A 17,516-nucleotide genomic window follows, 5' to 3' on the forward strand; every position below is an offset into this window, starting at 1 on the left:
AGGTGACCTAACTCCTATGGGCTGTACTTAGTGACTAATGAATAGAATGTGACAGAAGTGTCAGTGTTAGACCACGTCTTGAAAAGCACTGCGGCTTCCTCCTTGCTTTGCTCTTGGATCACTCTTTGGGAGAACCAGCTGCCATGTCAGGAGGACACTCCAGCAGCCTGTGGAGAGGTTTATGTGATGAGTTGAGTCCTCTTGCTAAAGCTCGAAAAGAACCGAGGCCTTCAGCCAAAGCAGTGTGTGTGAATGAGCCTTTTCAAGAAGCAAAATCTCCAGCCCCAGTAAAGCTTTCCGATGACTGTAGCCAAAATGACATCTTACTTGCAATCTCATGAGAGATTTTGAGCCAGAACCACTCAGTTCAGCTTCTGCCAGATTCCTGCCCCCCAGAAGCTATGTGAGATAGTAGGTGTTTACTGATGTTTTCAATTGCTACGTAATATGTTATCAGCAACAGAAAACTAACGAAGAGGCATAGTGGACATCATTAATACTAGATATGTTTGCAGAAAAAGTTGTTCAGTTAATTCTTGGGCAAATTGTATTTGCTTTTCTGTAAGGTGTGATGTTTGAAACTTTAAACTTAGTAGGTCAAAGGCTGGGTTTAGAGAGGACAAATGTGGGCACCTTGGGTCAATGTCTGACTTCCACTATGTTAGAGTGAAGCTGCACTGTGCACAGACGATATCCTTTAATGTTCTAGTGAGTGCCAAACTCGTGTGCTTCCAATATTTTCTCAGATGCTTTGTGTCTGTCCCTTTGAATTTCACCATTTGTCTTCACTTATCTCAAAACAGTTTTCAAGTTGATGATTGAAATGTTACAAGAAATAGAAGCCAGATTCATTCATAGATCTGAATGTAAGCTATATTCTGGGAAAAAGATGTTGGAGGAATTGGTAGAGACTTTACCTCTCTTCTGTTTTCAACAACTGTATTCCCAGGAGCTGTGATTTTTTTTTTTTAAATATGAGATTATCCAAAGTATTTCTTGATTATGTAGTTAGATATGTCTTACGGTGAAATTAAGTATTTTCATATATTCATGACTTTAATATTGTATCATAGTTTAAAAATCTTAAAAGAATTTAACAGGGAAATACTTGAAAATGAAAAAAAAAATGTATTATTCCCTGAAAGTAATATAATCAAGTCATAAGTGAATCAGCAGCAGTGAAACTGTTTCTAGCTAACATTTAGCATTATTATGTTGTCTTTATCTTTAATAAGATGTGCAGACCGGCAAATGAAGCAGCTGAACCTTGACGAGTGTTTATTAGTTTAGGTCATATTTTCATCACTAATAATTATCTTTTTTTTAAATTGAAATGTCTAATAATATTCTCTTTTTCTCCCCTCAGGGAATTGCTCCAAAAATGGAATTTTCTACAACCTCAGTGATTACTGAATGTCTGATAAGTTCAAGGAAGTGCCGCGCTCAGGTTAATGTGGTTTAAAGTACATAATGGCTTAATTTATTTGTTCATATTTATGCACTTGGCAAGCATATTTTTTTTTTTTGGCTGCGGCTACTTTCACTTTTTTTGTCAATCTAGTTTAGGTAAAGCAATTATTATAGGTTTTAGCAGTTTGGTTACATATTAATAAATGTGAGAGTGAAGAGTTTGGTACACATGATAGATGATACCATGATGTTGTTATTGTTATTTTTTTATTTTATTTTTTTACTTTATGGGCCTTTTTTTAAAATGCAAAGATATCAGGCTGTCAGAAAGAAATTGAGATCAAGAAGTACCACGAGAACTAGATTGGGGGCTTCTATAAATCTTACAGAAGTTACAGATTACTGCAGAAAGTTCAAAGGATACCTTTTTAGCAAATATGACCAGGTGCTCAGGCCGGAATATGGGCGTTTAATGAATATGCTTTCTTTGAGTGTCTCTAATTCCTTAAGGGACTGTTGCTCAGTTTGGTGGCCATACTGGTACCATGAGATCAAGGGAAGCCTGGACACTCCAGCCTAAGTACCTTCTATACTTGTGAAAACTGCCTTTAGTAAATTGAGATATCTGGCCCTAGCATTCCATTCTGGTCTTATTTACTGAGTCACCAGGATTGTCCTGCTGCCTTGTCCGCAGGTTATCTACTGACGTCTAGGCATCACTCATATGTGGTTGCATTATGACCAGGTAACAATGAGCAGCCTGTGATGCAGAGCCAGTAATATGTATAAAGCCCAGAGGGCCCCAACAGGGCGGGACTGGACCTGTGATGGGAAGAGTGGGCTGTTAAATTACAGCATTATCAATGTTAGAGTAAGTTTGCTGAGGATGACTGTGACCTACGCTAAAAAAGGTAAAATATAGTTATAAAATTATCAAGGGGGTCGTATTTCATTTAGCAGGATATTTAGTACATCAGAGTTTGACTGTAGTTCTTTATCTTGTTTAAATGCAAGCTGAAACACAGCTATTAGAGGTCTAACAACCCGTACTTTCCAAATGCACAGCTATGTTACTGACTTGTTTTTGAGATGTACACTGCACTGCGCCTGCTTGTTAGAAGTTGTAATTTGTTAGAAATGTCTTACCTGGATTCAGATAAAATGTTTCTCTCCGTACTGGGGTATGCCTTTCTAGTGGGTGGGTCGAAAACTCATTTTTTGGCTGAAGTATAGCATACGCATATACACAGAAATGTATATACATTATAAATGTACAGCTTGGTGGAAGAGTCCTTTCTAAATGTAAAACTGTCATCCCGTTAGTAGTTTCATTGAAACTAACATAGGAACTAAGATTTTCCTCTGTAAACTTTTGAGAAGACTCTTTCATTACTTTTTTTTTAACTTGCTATTTCAATATTCGTCATTTGTTCTTTATTGAACAGAGATAGAGGATAGGCTTTAGTGTCAGTGTTTAAGAAAATGTGCTTTCTCAGACAGATTTTGGTTCAAGTTTCTCGTAAGGCTGGTTTAAAGATTAAAATGGAGAATATATGCAATGTGCCTGGTACATAACATATAATTAATGAATTTTTTGACTGTTACTAGGTTACTATCTTTTAATGAAGATAATTGGGGGAGATTAGAATAGTTCAAATATAAAATAGAAAGTATTATCTGGTAGGCACAACAGTATATACTGTTACATTAAAATTCTGAATGTGAATGTGAACAGTCAGAATTTTAATCTCATTTGACCTTATTTGATATCATAAAAGTATTAGTTGCAAGTAAAATTTTAATGGCAGCATTTTCAGAATCAAATATAAGAATAAGACAAACCATTTTTTAAGAGAGGATTTGGTAGAATAATGAAATTATTGAGGTTTACAAATACTTATATAGATCTTTATTTGTTTTGGCACATTGTTTTCAAATTGGATGTTTTGTTGTCAGTAGAATGGACTAAAAAAGTTAAGCACATTACTGTGATTTTCAATACAACTGGTTTTCTATTTACTCTTTTTACCTACTGCAAAGTAGAATTTATTATTAGTTAAATATCAATTGTAGCCTTATATACGGGGTGCCAAAAAATATATACAAGTGGACACTTTGGTCAACGTTGCTCAAGCAGCAGTTCACCGTAATCAGAAGTGTCTGGATGCTGATGGTAACCACTTTGAACACCTCTTGTAACTGCAGAAGTCAAACGTGACTTGTATTCATCTTTTGTTATTGGTATATATTGAGTATTACAATTTTAATACAGTTTTCTTAAAATGTATACATTTTTTGGCACCCTCTGTATATGTTTGTTAATGGGATATATCAGGTAGCGTTTGCTGTGTAAAAAGCCACACTAACTTAAGTGGCTTAAAGCAAAATGTTTCTCGCAGTTCTGTGGATCGGCTGGGAGATTCTTTTCGTCTGTACTGGGTAGGCTAGGGCTGAAGGATGTCGCATGGCTTCACTCACGTGTCTGCATCTGCCTGCCTTTTTGGTGCAGGAGGCACTTTACGTTTCTGGTAAACGTTTCTTGGCTTGATTTCAACTGGGGTGTTGGCCACAAAACTCTCATCATCTTGGAGCCAATTTCGGTCAGTTTCGCTCAATCACTTAGTGGCAGGAAGGTTTTCAGGAGTAAAAGACTACAAACACTTGAAGTCTCTCCTTCTGTCAAGTGTGCTATTGTCCTTTTGACCAAAGGAGGGAGCCATTATGTCAACAGTATAAAACAACTACTGCGTACTTTAAATTTTATTGGGCGTGAATAGGATGCATTAACTAACAATTGAGTAGAGTCAGACAGCATTTTAGGTTTGGTATAATCAGAGGTGAATAAGTAGGAACTTGACAGCATTGCTGAAATGGATGATTATGGTTCATCTGCGTCTGGAGGTAGGATATACTAAACATTTATGAAGGACTGGGGGATAAAGGTCTAGAAACTGAGGAGGTGATGAAGGCAAGTCACAGATTCAATGAGAATAAAGGAAGTAGGTTGAAGAAAAGTTTTGGTCAGCAGGGGATTTTCAGAGTTTGGGATGCAGTGGATCCGCAAATTGATGACATCTAAGTAGAAGATAATTAAAGCTGAGAAATAGAAAGTCTAAGTCCAGGGCCTTGGAGAGATTCATTTTTTTAAACCTCAAAGGCCCTCTCTTGCGCTAACATTCCTGCTTCCTTGAGTCAGTGTGATGTCATAGAGGTGGATTAAATGGGCTAAGGGAAAATTCTGAATTACTTGTTGAAGTCATTGAGGTGGGAGAAGGTCCAGGAGCATTTCAAGAGCTATAGAAGAAAGAAAGATGATTGAAATACTCTGATGCTGCTGTTTGTACAAACTCCTGGACTGACTTTTCCAATTAAGAAAGTATATTTTCTATCCTGTTTACCTACTTTCAAAGAATATTTGACTCTTCTCCCTTCTATTTCACATTTTTATTTTATTTTCTTAGGATAGAGGCCTTTAAAAAATAGGGAGGGGGATTGAGAAAGTAGAGAGGAAGGAGGATTAGTGATTTTATTTTTTTAAAGTGATTAAAGTTAGGAGAACATTCGAAGGTTCTCAACTGTCCATTTTCTCTATTATTGAAAAGCTCATAATTATAGATCGTGAGAAGAAGCCTTATTTACTTGTAATCCAACTTTTAATGCATTTATAAGACAGAGATTACATAAAATATCCTTAAAATGCAGAAAAATTTTTAGAAATTTTTGTTTTTAAATTTTAGACTGCTAACCAGTTGTTTTAGAAGATAGAGTACTAGTCATTAATTTATAATATGTCTTAATACATTTTTACTTCTATAACAACATGGAACCAGAATTAAGATGATATGATTATCTGTCCTTGAATTGTAAAGTTATACTTTGGAAGAGATCTTAAAATCCTAATCCCCTGTATAATCCAAGTAATATATTTCATGAAAATATGTATCAACCTGTTCTTCAGATTTTCACATTATACTTGTACATAGGTAGTACATATAGTCATAGCAGCATGAATGAAACTTATTTTAATAGTTTTCTCCATAAGTATTTCATAATCAACTAATTAGACGTTTATAACTACTAAACAAAGCCCTCTTAAATTGTATATCCAGTTATTTGGATACTTAATTGTAAATGATAAATCAATGTCTGCATTAATTTTTTAGCATATTGAAAAATAACTTTTCTGACTTTGTTTCTTATATTTTTCAACTGAAATAATGGGCTTTCATTTTCATAAAGTACTTGTTAGACTTAAGAAGGAAGTCTGATGCAGTATACTTTATTAACTGCTGGACGCAGAGTTATCTGGGAGAATATGGATTTGACTTCCCCTAGGATCTGTACAGATGGGAAAGACTGATCTAGTTGGCTTTGATAAATTATATGTGCCTTAAATTACTTTTTTAAAGTGTATGCCTGTCTGTCTGAGTCTGTCTGTCTGTCTAGTCTACCCAACTTAATTATTTTTTTATGTTTAGGATAAATATATTTACCATACTGCTCCAGTTGAAAAATCACACTGCAAACTGCAAAGCAGAACATCAAGATCACAGAAGAAAAAGTCCAAGTCACCTGAGAGAAGTAAATATTGCATAAATGCAAAAAGCTACGAACAGCCTACGATTTCTTCAAAATCACACTCTCCATCTCCCTACACAAAAAGACGCATGTGTGAGCTATCTGAAGACACCAGGCGGCGGCTGGCCCATTTAAATCTGGGACCCTATGAATTCAAAAGAGAAACAGACAGACCTCCATTTGTGATTAGACATGTATGTGTTCCCTTAAAGATTTCCATTTGAAACTGACCTCATCTGTTCTTCCACGAAAATATTATCCTAAAACTTCTTTCAATTTCCAGCTTATATTAATAATTTTCTTTCCTGAACTGTTAGCCTCGCAATCTAAAATGGAACATTAACATAGAATAAAAGAACATTCCTTTGTCAGTCTTTAAACCTGACAGAGATCAAGTTCCATTATGCCTGCCATGTTAAATCCTCTCTGTAACCATTTCCTTTCTTCTTATACAGTGGACAGTGCAATATTAATAACTCTACAAATTGAACTTAGTGTTACTGACATTAGTACTAAAATGGCAGAGTAGGGTTTTAAAAGAGGACCAAGTTTTTTTATGAAAAGGAAGACCCGCTTCCCCTAGCCTTTTAAAAAATTATATTGGAAAGTAAGATTCTTTTGAAATTATGTCGCTTGGGTAAACCTTACATAATGGATCTTTGAAGCAAATCGTTATTTGATGGAGATGGGAAGGCCTTTGAAAATGAAGAGAGTTGACTTGAGGGTCGCCTAGTTCTACTCTTTCTGTACAGAAACCTGGTTTTGTTGTGGTTTAAGTTGTCCATGTAATGGTCAAGCAGACTTCCGTTAATTTGAAATGTCTATAATCAGAATATTTAATAGAGGACCTTCTCAGAATCTTCACAGTTTCTTGAAAAAAATTTATGAAAATTTTTACCTTAAAAGTATTTCTTTAACAAAAGCTTACAAATGCTGATAAATATATATAATAATAATAATAATTTTTCAGATTGAAGTACCTAGAGAAGCAAAACAACTTTTTGGATATCTATAAAATTATTTCTGATTTTAATGTCTCTAATTCATTTTTCCCAAATTCTAAAATGTAAATATAAATTTAAACATGAAAATATACTCCTTTGATGGTCTAATAGCTTTTTGAATATACATCACCTTTAGGTTCAGATTTTCTTTGTGATATCTTCTTTAAAATTTAGATATGCCTTAAGCAACATTTCATTCCATCTTTATATTTTAACTATGAATCCTTTATTTTTTAACTTAAAGGAACGTAATTTTTTATAGTAAAAAGAAAATGTATACTATAATAGGTACTTTTAAATGTTAATGTTTTATTGAGGTTACTGTGATTATGTTTGTCTTATTTCTATAGAATTTATTTATAAATTCTGGTCACATTTTTTGTGTGTGTGGTTGTTTGTATAAACAGTATCCAAATAATGTTTACTTGCTTATTTGATGGCAGTTTCAGAATGGCTTTAATTTTATATCTGCCCTCAATTTTAAATTAAATTGAAGAGAAAGGACATACTAAATTCTAATCTGAAGGAATAGTGGCATTTTAATTAAGATACCTTCCTACAAAGATAACCAGGAATTTTTGGGGGGTTAGCCACATAAAAATTGTCTAGGGAAATAACTGTTCTTAAAATGTTTACTATATTATTTTTCTCACATCAGTGTTCAAAATAGAATAATTCTAATACGGCTTGGTATAAACTTTGACATTTTTATTTAAATTATTTACCTCTCAGCTTTCTAATGAATAGGAAGAAATGCATACTTCTAAGCCTGTAGTTAGAAAATTGCTTTCCTTATTATATAGGAAATTGGATTTTTCCAATTGTATTTGTAAACATAGACATGTCTTTTTTTCCCTAGAAAAACATTCATGATTTTAAAAGTACTTAACAAACTGATAACCAAACAAAATTTTAACTTGGTACATGCATATGCAAAAAGTTAACACTTTTAGGAAAGGCATTCTAGTTTTACACACATTGTATGAAAATACCCTTAAAGAATATGGAGCAGTTTCAAGAAAGCACTAGCAAGCTCCCAAACAAACCGGCACAACCATTTTAGAAGAGCTAAACAGCATTTTTTCTTTTTCTTGTGTGAAGAATAGGATTTCATTTATGCAAAGTAGGATCGTTTTCTCTATTGTGGTAAACTACACCTAATATAAAAGTTACCAGTTTAATCATTTTAAAGTGTATAATTTAGTGGCATTAAGTACATTCATTTTGTTGTTCAACTGTCACAACTGTCTAGTTCCAGAACTACTTCATTACCCTAAATGGAAACCTTATACTCATTAAGCATTCATTTCCCGTTCCTCCCTTTCCCCCGCCCCTGGCAACCACTAATCTGTTTTCTATCTCTATGGGTTTTCCTACTGACATTTCTTATAAGTGGAAGCATATAATGTTTGGCCTTCTGTGTCTGGCTCTTTTCATTTAGCACAGTGTTTTCAAGTTTTCATTAATGTCATAACATGTATCAGTACTTGATCCAGCAATTCCACTTCTGGGTATATACCCAAAAGTGAAAGTGAGGAATTAAACAGATATTTTTACACCATATTCACAGCAGTATTGTTCACAATAGCCAAAAGGTGGAAGCAACCCAAGTGTCCATCAACAGATGAATAAATAAAACGTGGCATATACATATAAAAGAATGTTATCCTGCTGTAAAAAGGAAATTCTGACACACGCTATAACATGAATGAGCCTTGATGACAGCATACTGCCACGTTTTATTTATTCATCTGTTGATGGACACTTGGGCTGCTTCCACCTTTTGGCTATTGTGAACAATACTGCTGTGAATATGGTGTAAAAATATCTGTTTAATTCCTCACTTTCACTTTTGGGTATATACCCAGAAGTGAAATTGCTGGATCACATGACAATCCTATTTTGAGTTTTTTGAGGAACTGCTATACTCTTTTCCGTAGTAGTCGCACCATTTTACATACCACCCACAAACGGTACAAAACGGTTTCAATTTCTCACATCCTTGTCAACACTTAGTATTTTCTGTTTTTTGTTTGTTTGTTTGTTTTTATAATAGTGATCCTAATAGTGAGAAGTATTATCTCACTGTGCTTTTGGTTTACATTTCCCCAATCATTAGTGATGTTGAACATTTTTCTATGTGCTTTTTGGTCATTTGTATATCCTTTGGAGAAATATCTATTTAAGTCCTTTGCCCACTTTTAATTGAGTTTCTTAAATTAAGTTGTAGAAGTTTCTTTATTTTTCTGCACATTAATGCCTGTATATCAAATAATGATTTGCAAATATTTTCTCCTGTGGGTTGTCTTTTCATTCTCCTGGCATTGTTCTTTTATGCAAAAAGTTTTAAATTTTGATAAACAGAGTTGTCTTTTTTGTACAGATTTATATCACTCTGACTTTTTAAATTTTGATTGGAAAATGTGGTTGACTTATTATCTGTAAGCTGCTGGGCATGCTAGGCTCTGAACACAGCCCCACAAAGACATTGTTTGAATGCAAAATCTATATGCTAAAGAGATAAGTAGCAAATGGCTAAACTTGTTTTTTACATGTGGCAAAGTAGATTCCTCTTTTTTAAACTTTGTAATGGAAAGGAAATTAGGCAATGGAGTGATGGATATTTCAACTGTAAATCTGTTCATTTTAAAGTAGGCTTATATATATATAATTTAAAACCTCTGGATTTTAATTTTCATTTTGTTTAAAAACAGACAGCAAAATACTCAACTAAACTCTCTGACTTTGAAACATGCCGGAACCATATAGTCATTCTCACGTTAACCTGATGATATGTGGTCTGTGTATTTCAGTTGATTTTTAGTCATGAGACTGAAAGAAGATTTAAGCTCTTTTTTTTTTTTTAATTGAGATCCTTCTCCTTCTAGGTTGATCCCCCAAGTCCCAGGGCTGATACTTTATTTGGATCTTCTGGCAGAGACTGTGAAAGAGATGGATGGTCCAGGATACACAATGGTAAGCTACAAGTTCTCTCCATTGCTTTAGCTGCCTTTGCTACAATCAAGCATCAATTAATTTGGCATCAATGAACAAAAACAGAATCTTTGCTGTATTATTCAATAATGTGGTATAGTTATACCACATTATAGTTATACCACACCACTTTTTATAACTTGTGGGACACCCATATAGATACTCTCTAAAAATAATAGAATTGCTGTGCTGCTATAAACCATTTCCTTTTTTGAGATTCAAAACATGTATTAGCATATTAAATAAAGACTGATACTTTCTAGTAAAAAACCAAAGCTCGATTTTGTTTTGTTCAACGCTGTCTACATTTATTTGACTGTGGAACCCCTTTCTCACCTTAACACATATCACTACTTAGTTTGTGGAACAGGCTTTGGGAAATACCATTGTAAAAAGAGTTCAAGGTTATATTTTGGACATACATTTACACATACATTTGAATACTTGTTCTGCCACTTATTTATAAAGTAGACATTCTTGAACAAATCCTTAACTACTTTGATAATCAGTTCATTTATTGAAGAATGAAGATAGTCTGGTAAATGTTACCATGTAAACTGCCCTAGCACACAGGACTTATAATAAATAAATAAATAAAGGTTATCGTTTATATTTCTGAAAAGATAACCTAAAGATCCTTTAGGTTTAGTTTATAAGAATATTTCTTTTATCTTTAGCCCTGGTCCTAATGGTTAGATAAGTATTTTCTTAAGTTCAACATGAAGTTGATTTTCATGAAGATTAAATAGTAGTGTATAATTAGGGACATTTGAGTTTTAATATCTTTAGACATTGGCTAGCGAGTTCAGCAAGCATTCACCGGCAGCTTTTGAGTTAATTTGCTATGCACTGAGAAGGCATAGAGGAAGAAAAATGAGATAGATTGAAAAAATGTATAATCATGACATCTAGTGAGCTCTGTCTATTTCTGTTTCTACACTGTAGTGTATAATTCTTTTTTAAAAAACGAGGAAATGAAATATTCTTCTCTGAGAACATGCAGTGTTTGTGCTCATTTATTTTGCTTTTCTAGCACTAACAGGGAGATAGATGTGGTAATCAATAAGTCTTTTCTACCTAGAATGTCAATTTATATGAAATTAGGAACAGATGTTATACTGTTTCCCCTCTTGGAAGAAATTTATGGGCATCAAAAATAAGATTCAAGCATAAGAAAATCACAAATAACTTCAATATAGATGTTTATTTGGGAGATGTTTTTGGAATACACTTAAGCGTCTGATTTCTCTTGACAGTTATACATTTGCCAAATTTCAAACTTAACAGAAAAGTTGAAAGAGTACAAAGTATTCTCATATACCACAAATATTTGCGTTTGTCTCTCCTTTTTTTATCTCTTTCCCTTCCCTGCCTCCATCTCTGTATGAGTACCTATGTATAAGCTTTTTTTTTGACAAGGACACCACTATGGAATGAACTGTGTCCCTCCAAAATTTCTCTGTCAAAGCTCTAACCCCAGTGTAATGGTATTTGGAGTGGGGCCTTTGGGAGGTAGTTAGGTTTAGATGAGGTCATGAGGGTGGGGCCCTCATGATAGGGTTAGTGTCCTTATAAGAAGAGACACCAGAGATCTTGCTTTCTCTCCCGGCCATGTGTAGACACAGCTAGAAGGCAGCCATCTTCAAGTCAGAACAAGAGCTTTTACCAGAAACTTACTGTGTTGTCACCTGGATATTGGACTTCCAGCCTCCAGGACTGGAAGAAATAACTGTCTGTTGTTTAAGCCACTCAGTCTATGGTATTTTGTTATGGCAGCCTGAGGAGACTAATATAGATACTATCTTATGTGATGCAGTTATCAAAAGTGGGAAATTAACAACAACATAAGAATAGTAACTAACCTATAAACCTAAATCAGATTTTGACACTTTTCCCAATAATATCTTTATAGCAAAACAAACCCCACATCATGCATAGCCTTTTGTTGCCACGTCTCTTTAGTTTTCTTGAACATGGTTTAGTTCCTTAGTCTTTCTTTGTATTTGACATTGATAATTTTGAAGAGTACAAGCCAATTATTTTGTAGTATGTCCCTCAATTGGGGATTGTTTGATTTTTTTCTCATGGTTAGATTAGCTTATTCATTTTTACCCAGAATACAACAGACGTGATGTGTTATTCTTAGTACCTCGTGTCCGGAGGTGCATGATGTTGCTTTGTTACTGGTGATGTTAATTTGCTCACTTGATTAATAAGATGGTGCCTGCTAGGTTTCTCCATCAGAAATGTGCTGTTTCTTCCCTTTGTGATTATGAGCACATACCTTGTGACCATGTAATGTCCTGTTACTCCTCGGCTTTGACCCTGTTAGCATACGTTAAGGATTCTTGCCTGAAACAATTTATATTGTGATGTTTGCCAAATAGTGAATTGTTTTTTTAAATTCCTTTATTTTTGTACATTTATTACTTGCATTTCTCCTCTAAAGATTTTCCTTTATCATTTCTTTAATTTTAATGCCCCTGTTCTTTTGACTAATTTTTTTTTGTTTTCCTGGCAGGCAGTTGAACACTTGTGATTTTGGGTTCTCATCAGCTATTTAAGGGCATATGGGAATTTCTTATGATAGAATCTCTTAAAAGTGAATTTTCACCTATGACTATCTTACTTTAATGGAAATTCTTCTTGAACATTTTCTTGCCAAATTATCTTGCCTAATATATATCTTAAGTTTTTATAGGATACCATTTCCATCACCATTGATTGTTTTAGTCTTCAGAATAATCATGTGAAGATGAATTTAACTATATTTGATCAAGAAAAATGACAGAGGGTTAGAAAGGTTGATTAATGTTGGAGAGTTACAAAACAACCATGGTCAGTCTAGAATCCAGGTCTTCTAACCACAAGTTCCTTTGTTTTCTAGCACTGTCCTACTACTTTCTCTACTTTCATTCAAGTGTGTAGTTTTTTTTTTGTTTGTTTTTTGATTTTTAGATAAATTTTTCAAGCACATTTTCTCTACCTGTAATCGCCGTGGCGTATAATTCTAATTGTAATTTGTTTAGTCCTTTTGAAGAAACTTAGTGTGTCTTACACCTGAAGAATGTTTGGAAGCTTTATTCAGTCACTTATGTATTTTGAAGAGGAAATCAAGGGCATCGTTCTGGCCTCTTTTATTTGCTGAGAATTTAGGAAAGATGTCAGACTGTGCCTCCCCCTTGGAGGAAACTTCTCTTTGAAGATTCTTTTATGAGTTTCATTTCTACATAAAATTGTAATCTTTTATGAGCTTTCCATAATCCCTTTGTTTGATGGTTATTATTTGTAAAGTAAAATAAATGTGAAATAATATTCAAATCTTAATATGCCATTTCTTGAGTAGATAGCAATAAATGGTAATATTTTAATGTTTTCTGAATAAAATAACATGTAATCATCATGTATATACTTATTAGCAAAATGTCTCATTTGTTTCAGTTTTTATTGAAATGTGTGTCTCCTCATCTTAGATCAATAGGCAGCTAAACAGTGCCATGTTTAGAAACTCCTTTTTTACTTTCTTTATTTCTCTGTTCTTTAGTAAACATTTTTAACAGCTTTATTAAGGTATAATTTATCTACCATAAAAGTCACCTGTTTTAAGTGTACAATTAAATGATTTGTAGTACATTTGCATAGTTGTATAACAACCACAATCCATTCTTAGAATATTTGCATCATCCAGAAGAGTCTCCTTATACCTATTTGCAGTAAATCTGCATTCCTGCTTCAGCCCCTGGATTGTTTTCCCACCTTGGGGCTAATTATGAATAAATGCTACTGTAAACGTTTACACTGAAGTCTTCGAATAAACATTTATTTTCATTTCTCTTGGAAAGATACCTAGGAATGAAATTCTGCTTCATATGGTAAATTTATGTATGTTTCATTTTTTAAGTGATAGCCAAGTGTTTTCCAATGTGGTTAGACCATTTTACATTCCCACCAGCCGTGTGTGAGGTTTTCAGTTCCTCCACATCCTGGACCACATTTGTTATTGCTTTTTTAGTATTATTATAACCATTCCTGTGGGTACACAGTCCTATCTCTTTGTGATTTTAATTTGCCTTTGACTAATGACACTGAACATTTTTTCATACGCTTGTTAGTCATTTGTATATCTTTTCTGATGATGGTTACTCTTCCAGTCACTGGTAGGAAAGTTGCTCTTTCCTAAACTTCAGACAAGAACAAAAAAAAATGAGGGAGGAAAGTCTGAGACTTTTGCCACTGAGCCTTTGACAGCCACAGAAATAAGAAAGATAAATATGTTAGAGGTCAGAATAAACAGTTTCAAGTGAGTACATCACAAGTGAGAGAAATAGAAAACACTATTGTCTTTCCTTTGTAGAAGGTTGGCTCTCCTGAGAGAGATTAACCCTAGTTGTATCTGATAAAGCTAGACATCTTAACTTTGCTTCCAGTTATAGGGAGTGACATATGGCCAACGCATTGGCCATATGCTCCATAGAGATTCACAGGACAGCAGAGGCCTTAGAATGTTAACGTGGGCACTGGGGTAAGTGCTGACAAAGAACTCCAGGGGCCTCTCTTTGAAGGTGCAAGTAGGTATATACATTCAGCATTAGGGACGTTTCACAACAGTAGTAGCACTGACTACCAGAATGGCGTTTCACTCCTTGAAGTTACGAGAAAGGAAGATGATAGTAGGGCACTGTGGAGGTTGCCAAGATAGGGATTAACTCAGAGGAAACACATAGTGGTAATCATTATCTCAGAACAGGGCTCAAGAATTACTTTGCTAGAATGAAAGTTGATATAGAGATGCTGAATTTTAGATTAAAGTTCTTTAAGTCCTGCTTGATGTTGGGATTGGTCCTTTAGGACTGAGTCGGACCCCTCTGACCCTGTTAGTGAGGGTCAACGATGGAGGACTGAAGGATGCAGAGTCTCTAGGTCATCAGGCTCCTCTCAGTATGACTGGTGACTTTAATACAAAGTGTATCCTATGTTAGATGGTTGCTAAGGAAATGTTTTGATGACTGATGGCCACTTTTTTTTTTAATGTGTTCTGTTAGTCTCTGCTTGATACTTGATTATGTGATTATCACGTCCATTTGGTTAACAAATCCATAATCTGATGTCATTTTTGAGACTAAAGTCACTTTATACTGTGTGCTTTTGTATAATAAGGAAATCTACTGTGCTTATATTAGTGGAAGTAGCACTGAACTAATAATTAAAGACCTCAGTTCCATTACTTGTTAATTATACAGGAAGTCAGTCTCCTGAAATGTAGAGTAGAAATAATAATTAGTCTTACTTATTGCATTAGTCTGCTTAGGCTACCATAACAAAAAACCATAGACCAGGGGCTTAAACAACAGACATTTACTTTGTCACATTTCTGGATGCTGGGAAATCCAAGACCAAGGTGCTGACAAGGTAGGTTTCATTTTAAGATCCCTTCTCTTGGCTTGTAGGCAGCTACCATCTCACTGTATGCTTACATGACCTATTTGTGTGTGCATGGAGAAAGAGATTGAAAAAAACAGCAGGAGAGCATGTACATGAGTGCAAGCTCTCTGATGTCTCTGGGGGCCAATCCTCATGACCTCACCTAACCCTAATTACCACCCAAAGGCCCAGTCTCCACATATCATCACTTTGGGGATTAGGGCTTCAACATATGAATTTTGGGATGACACAAACATTCAGTCCATAACACCTATTTCATGAGTTTGCTAGAGAATCAAATAGGAGCTAACATTTATTGAATGTGTGTTTTCTGCTAGCTGCTATCTAAGGACTTATATTTCATTGGTTAATTACTCATAGTAACCTCAAGAATTTTGGATATTATTATTTTTCCCCGTTTTGCAGATGAAGAAACCTGAGATTTAAAGAAGTAAAGTAAGTTGGTCAAGATCACACACACACGATCTAAATTAGCTCTTTCTTCATGCTTTTCTCAAATGTGACCCATTCATTAAGGCTCAACTCAACATTTTCCTTGTTCAGGAAGTTTTTTCTGATTGCCTTCAACCTTGAGAGATTGTCCTCTGATACGACTTTTTTTTTTATGTTCTTTTTTTTCTTTTTTCTTTTTTATTGGGGAAGGGGAACAAGACTTTATTGGGGAACAGTGTGTACTTCCAGGCCTTTTTTTCCAAGTCAAGTTGTTGTCCTTTCAATCTTAGTTGTGGAGGGTGCCGTTCAGCTTCAAGTTGTCCTTTCAGTCTTAGTTGTGGGGGGCGCAGCTCAGTTCTAGGTCCAGTGGCCATTGCTAATTTTAGAGGGTGAAGCCCACCATCCCTTGCGGGAAATTGAACCGGCAACCTTGTGGTTGAGAGCCCACTGGCCCATGTGGGAATCTAACTGGCAGCCTTTGGAGTTTGGAGCATGGAGCTCTAACCACCTGTGCCACAAGGCCAGCGCCCTGATATGACTTTTTAATAGCACTAATTGCCTGTACCATTCTGACTTAGCCTGTTCCTTTATGCTGCTATTATTCACCTTTGTGTAACATAATCAAAGTAAATTATAAGTCCCTCACAACCATCAGCCGTGACTCTTATTTCCTTTATCTCATACATTTAGAATATAGTTAGTAATAATTGGTAAGGATGATCAAATGTGAACATTGGGAAACCTCAGATCAAAGTAACAGCTTGATTTGTAAAAAATGAAAGAAAATTATAAATCTGCTTGAATCAGGGAAAGTTCATAAAATGTTTTGTGGGAAGCAGAAGACATACCAGTGTTTTAATATATTGATACTTTTAATATTACATTAGCTGTCAGAAGGAATACGTACCATGTCCAGAAATTATTATCTTAATTTTTTTACAATATAAAAAATGCAGTGTTTATTTACATTCTATATACCTTAATTTTCAAAGTTAGCATATTTGGAGAGCTAAGCTCAGTATGTCCTTATCATTTTTTTGTTTCTTCTGCTACTTGTGGCCATGATACACATTAGACTTTACAGAAGAGGAGTTGGGCTGTCATTTACTTTCATTTTTAATTTTGAAAAGCACTTGAAGTAAGTTGAATCTTACTGAATTAAATGGCGGAATTTTCCTTGTGTAAAAGACATTAATGTTTCAACTTTTGTCTGTAATGTTTCACGACACTTGAAATGAACATCTTATACCATAAAAAAAGCTAACTAACCGAATAGTGACTATCCTAGGTGTCTATCCATATAGATATATTTTTTTCTGGACAAAGCTGTTTGGAAGGTAAAATATAAAATGGTAGAATGCTTTTGACCAGAATGCATAAGTAAGGAAATAGAATTGCGAATTATGGCTCTGATTTGCTTGACTGTCAATATAACAGAGGTTATAATACTTAAAAGTTGGTTCTTGAAAGTTGAATCCTTTAAGTAATGAATAAAATCCCAAATTTTCATCTACAATGCAGTGATCATTATCTCAGGGAGAGATTTGGAATAGTTTTCTAATCCACTTTGTAACAGATACTGTACCAGGGACTTTCATAAACTGTATAAGTTAATTATCACTATGACTCCCTGAGGTAAAGTAAACATTGTCTTCA

At 34.6% G+C, this 17,516-nt stretch overlaps 1 protein-coding gene across 5 annotated transcripts in view; it reads left to right on the top strand.

Moving 5' to 3' along the window:
• Positions 1 to 1,365: 1,365 nt before the first annotated feature.
• The window catches only part of SPATA6 (spermatogenesis associated 6), a 72,790-nt gene continuing 56,639 nt past the window's right edge, over positions 1,366 to 17,516 (top strand). For all 5 annotated transcript variants that reach the window (XM_081057492.1, XM_081057493.1, XM_081057489.1 and 2 more), the window contains exons 1-3: positions 1,366 to 1,447; positions 5,889 to 6,182; positions 9,881 to 9,968. In XM_081057492.1, the coding sequence (XP_080913618.1) occupies positions 1,382 to 1,447; positions 5,889 to 6,182; positions 9,881 to 9,968 (448 nt within the window). In that variant the 5' untranslated portion in view covers positions 1,366 to 1,381. The remainder of the gene's footprint in view (positions 1,448 to 5,888; positions 6,183 to 9,880; positions 9,969 to 17,516) is intronic.

The sequence above is a fragment of the Rhinolophus hipposideros genome (assembly GCF_964194185.1).
Source record: "Rhinolophus hipposideros genome assembly, chromosome: 8".
NCBI classification, from domain to species: Eukaryota; Metazoa; Chordata; class Mammalia; order Chiroptera; family Rhinolophidae; genus Rhinolophus; species Rhinolophus hipposideros.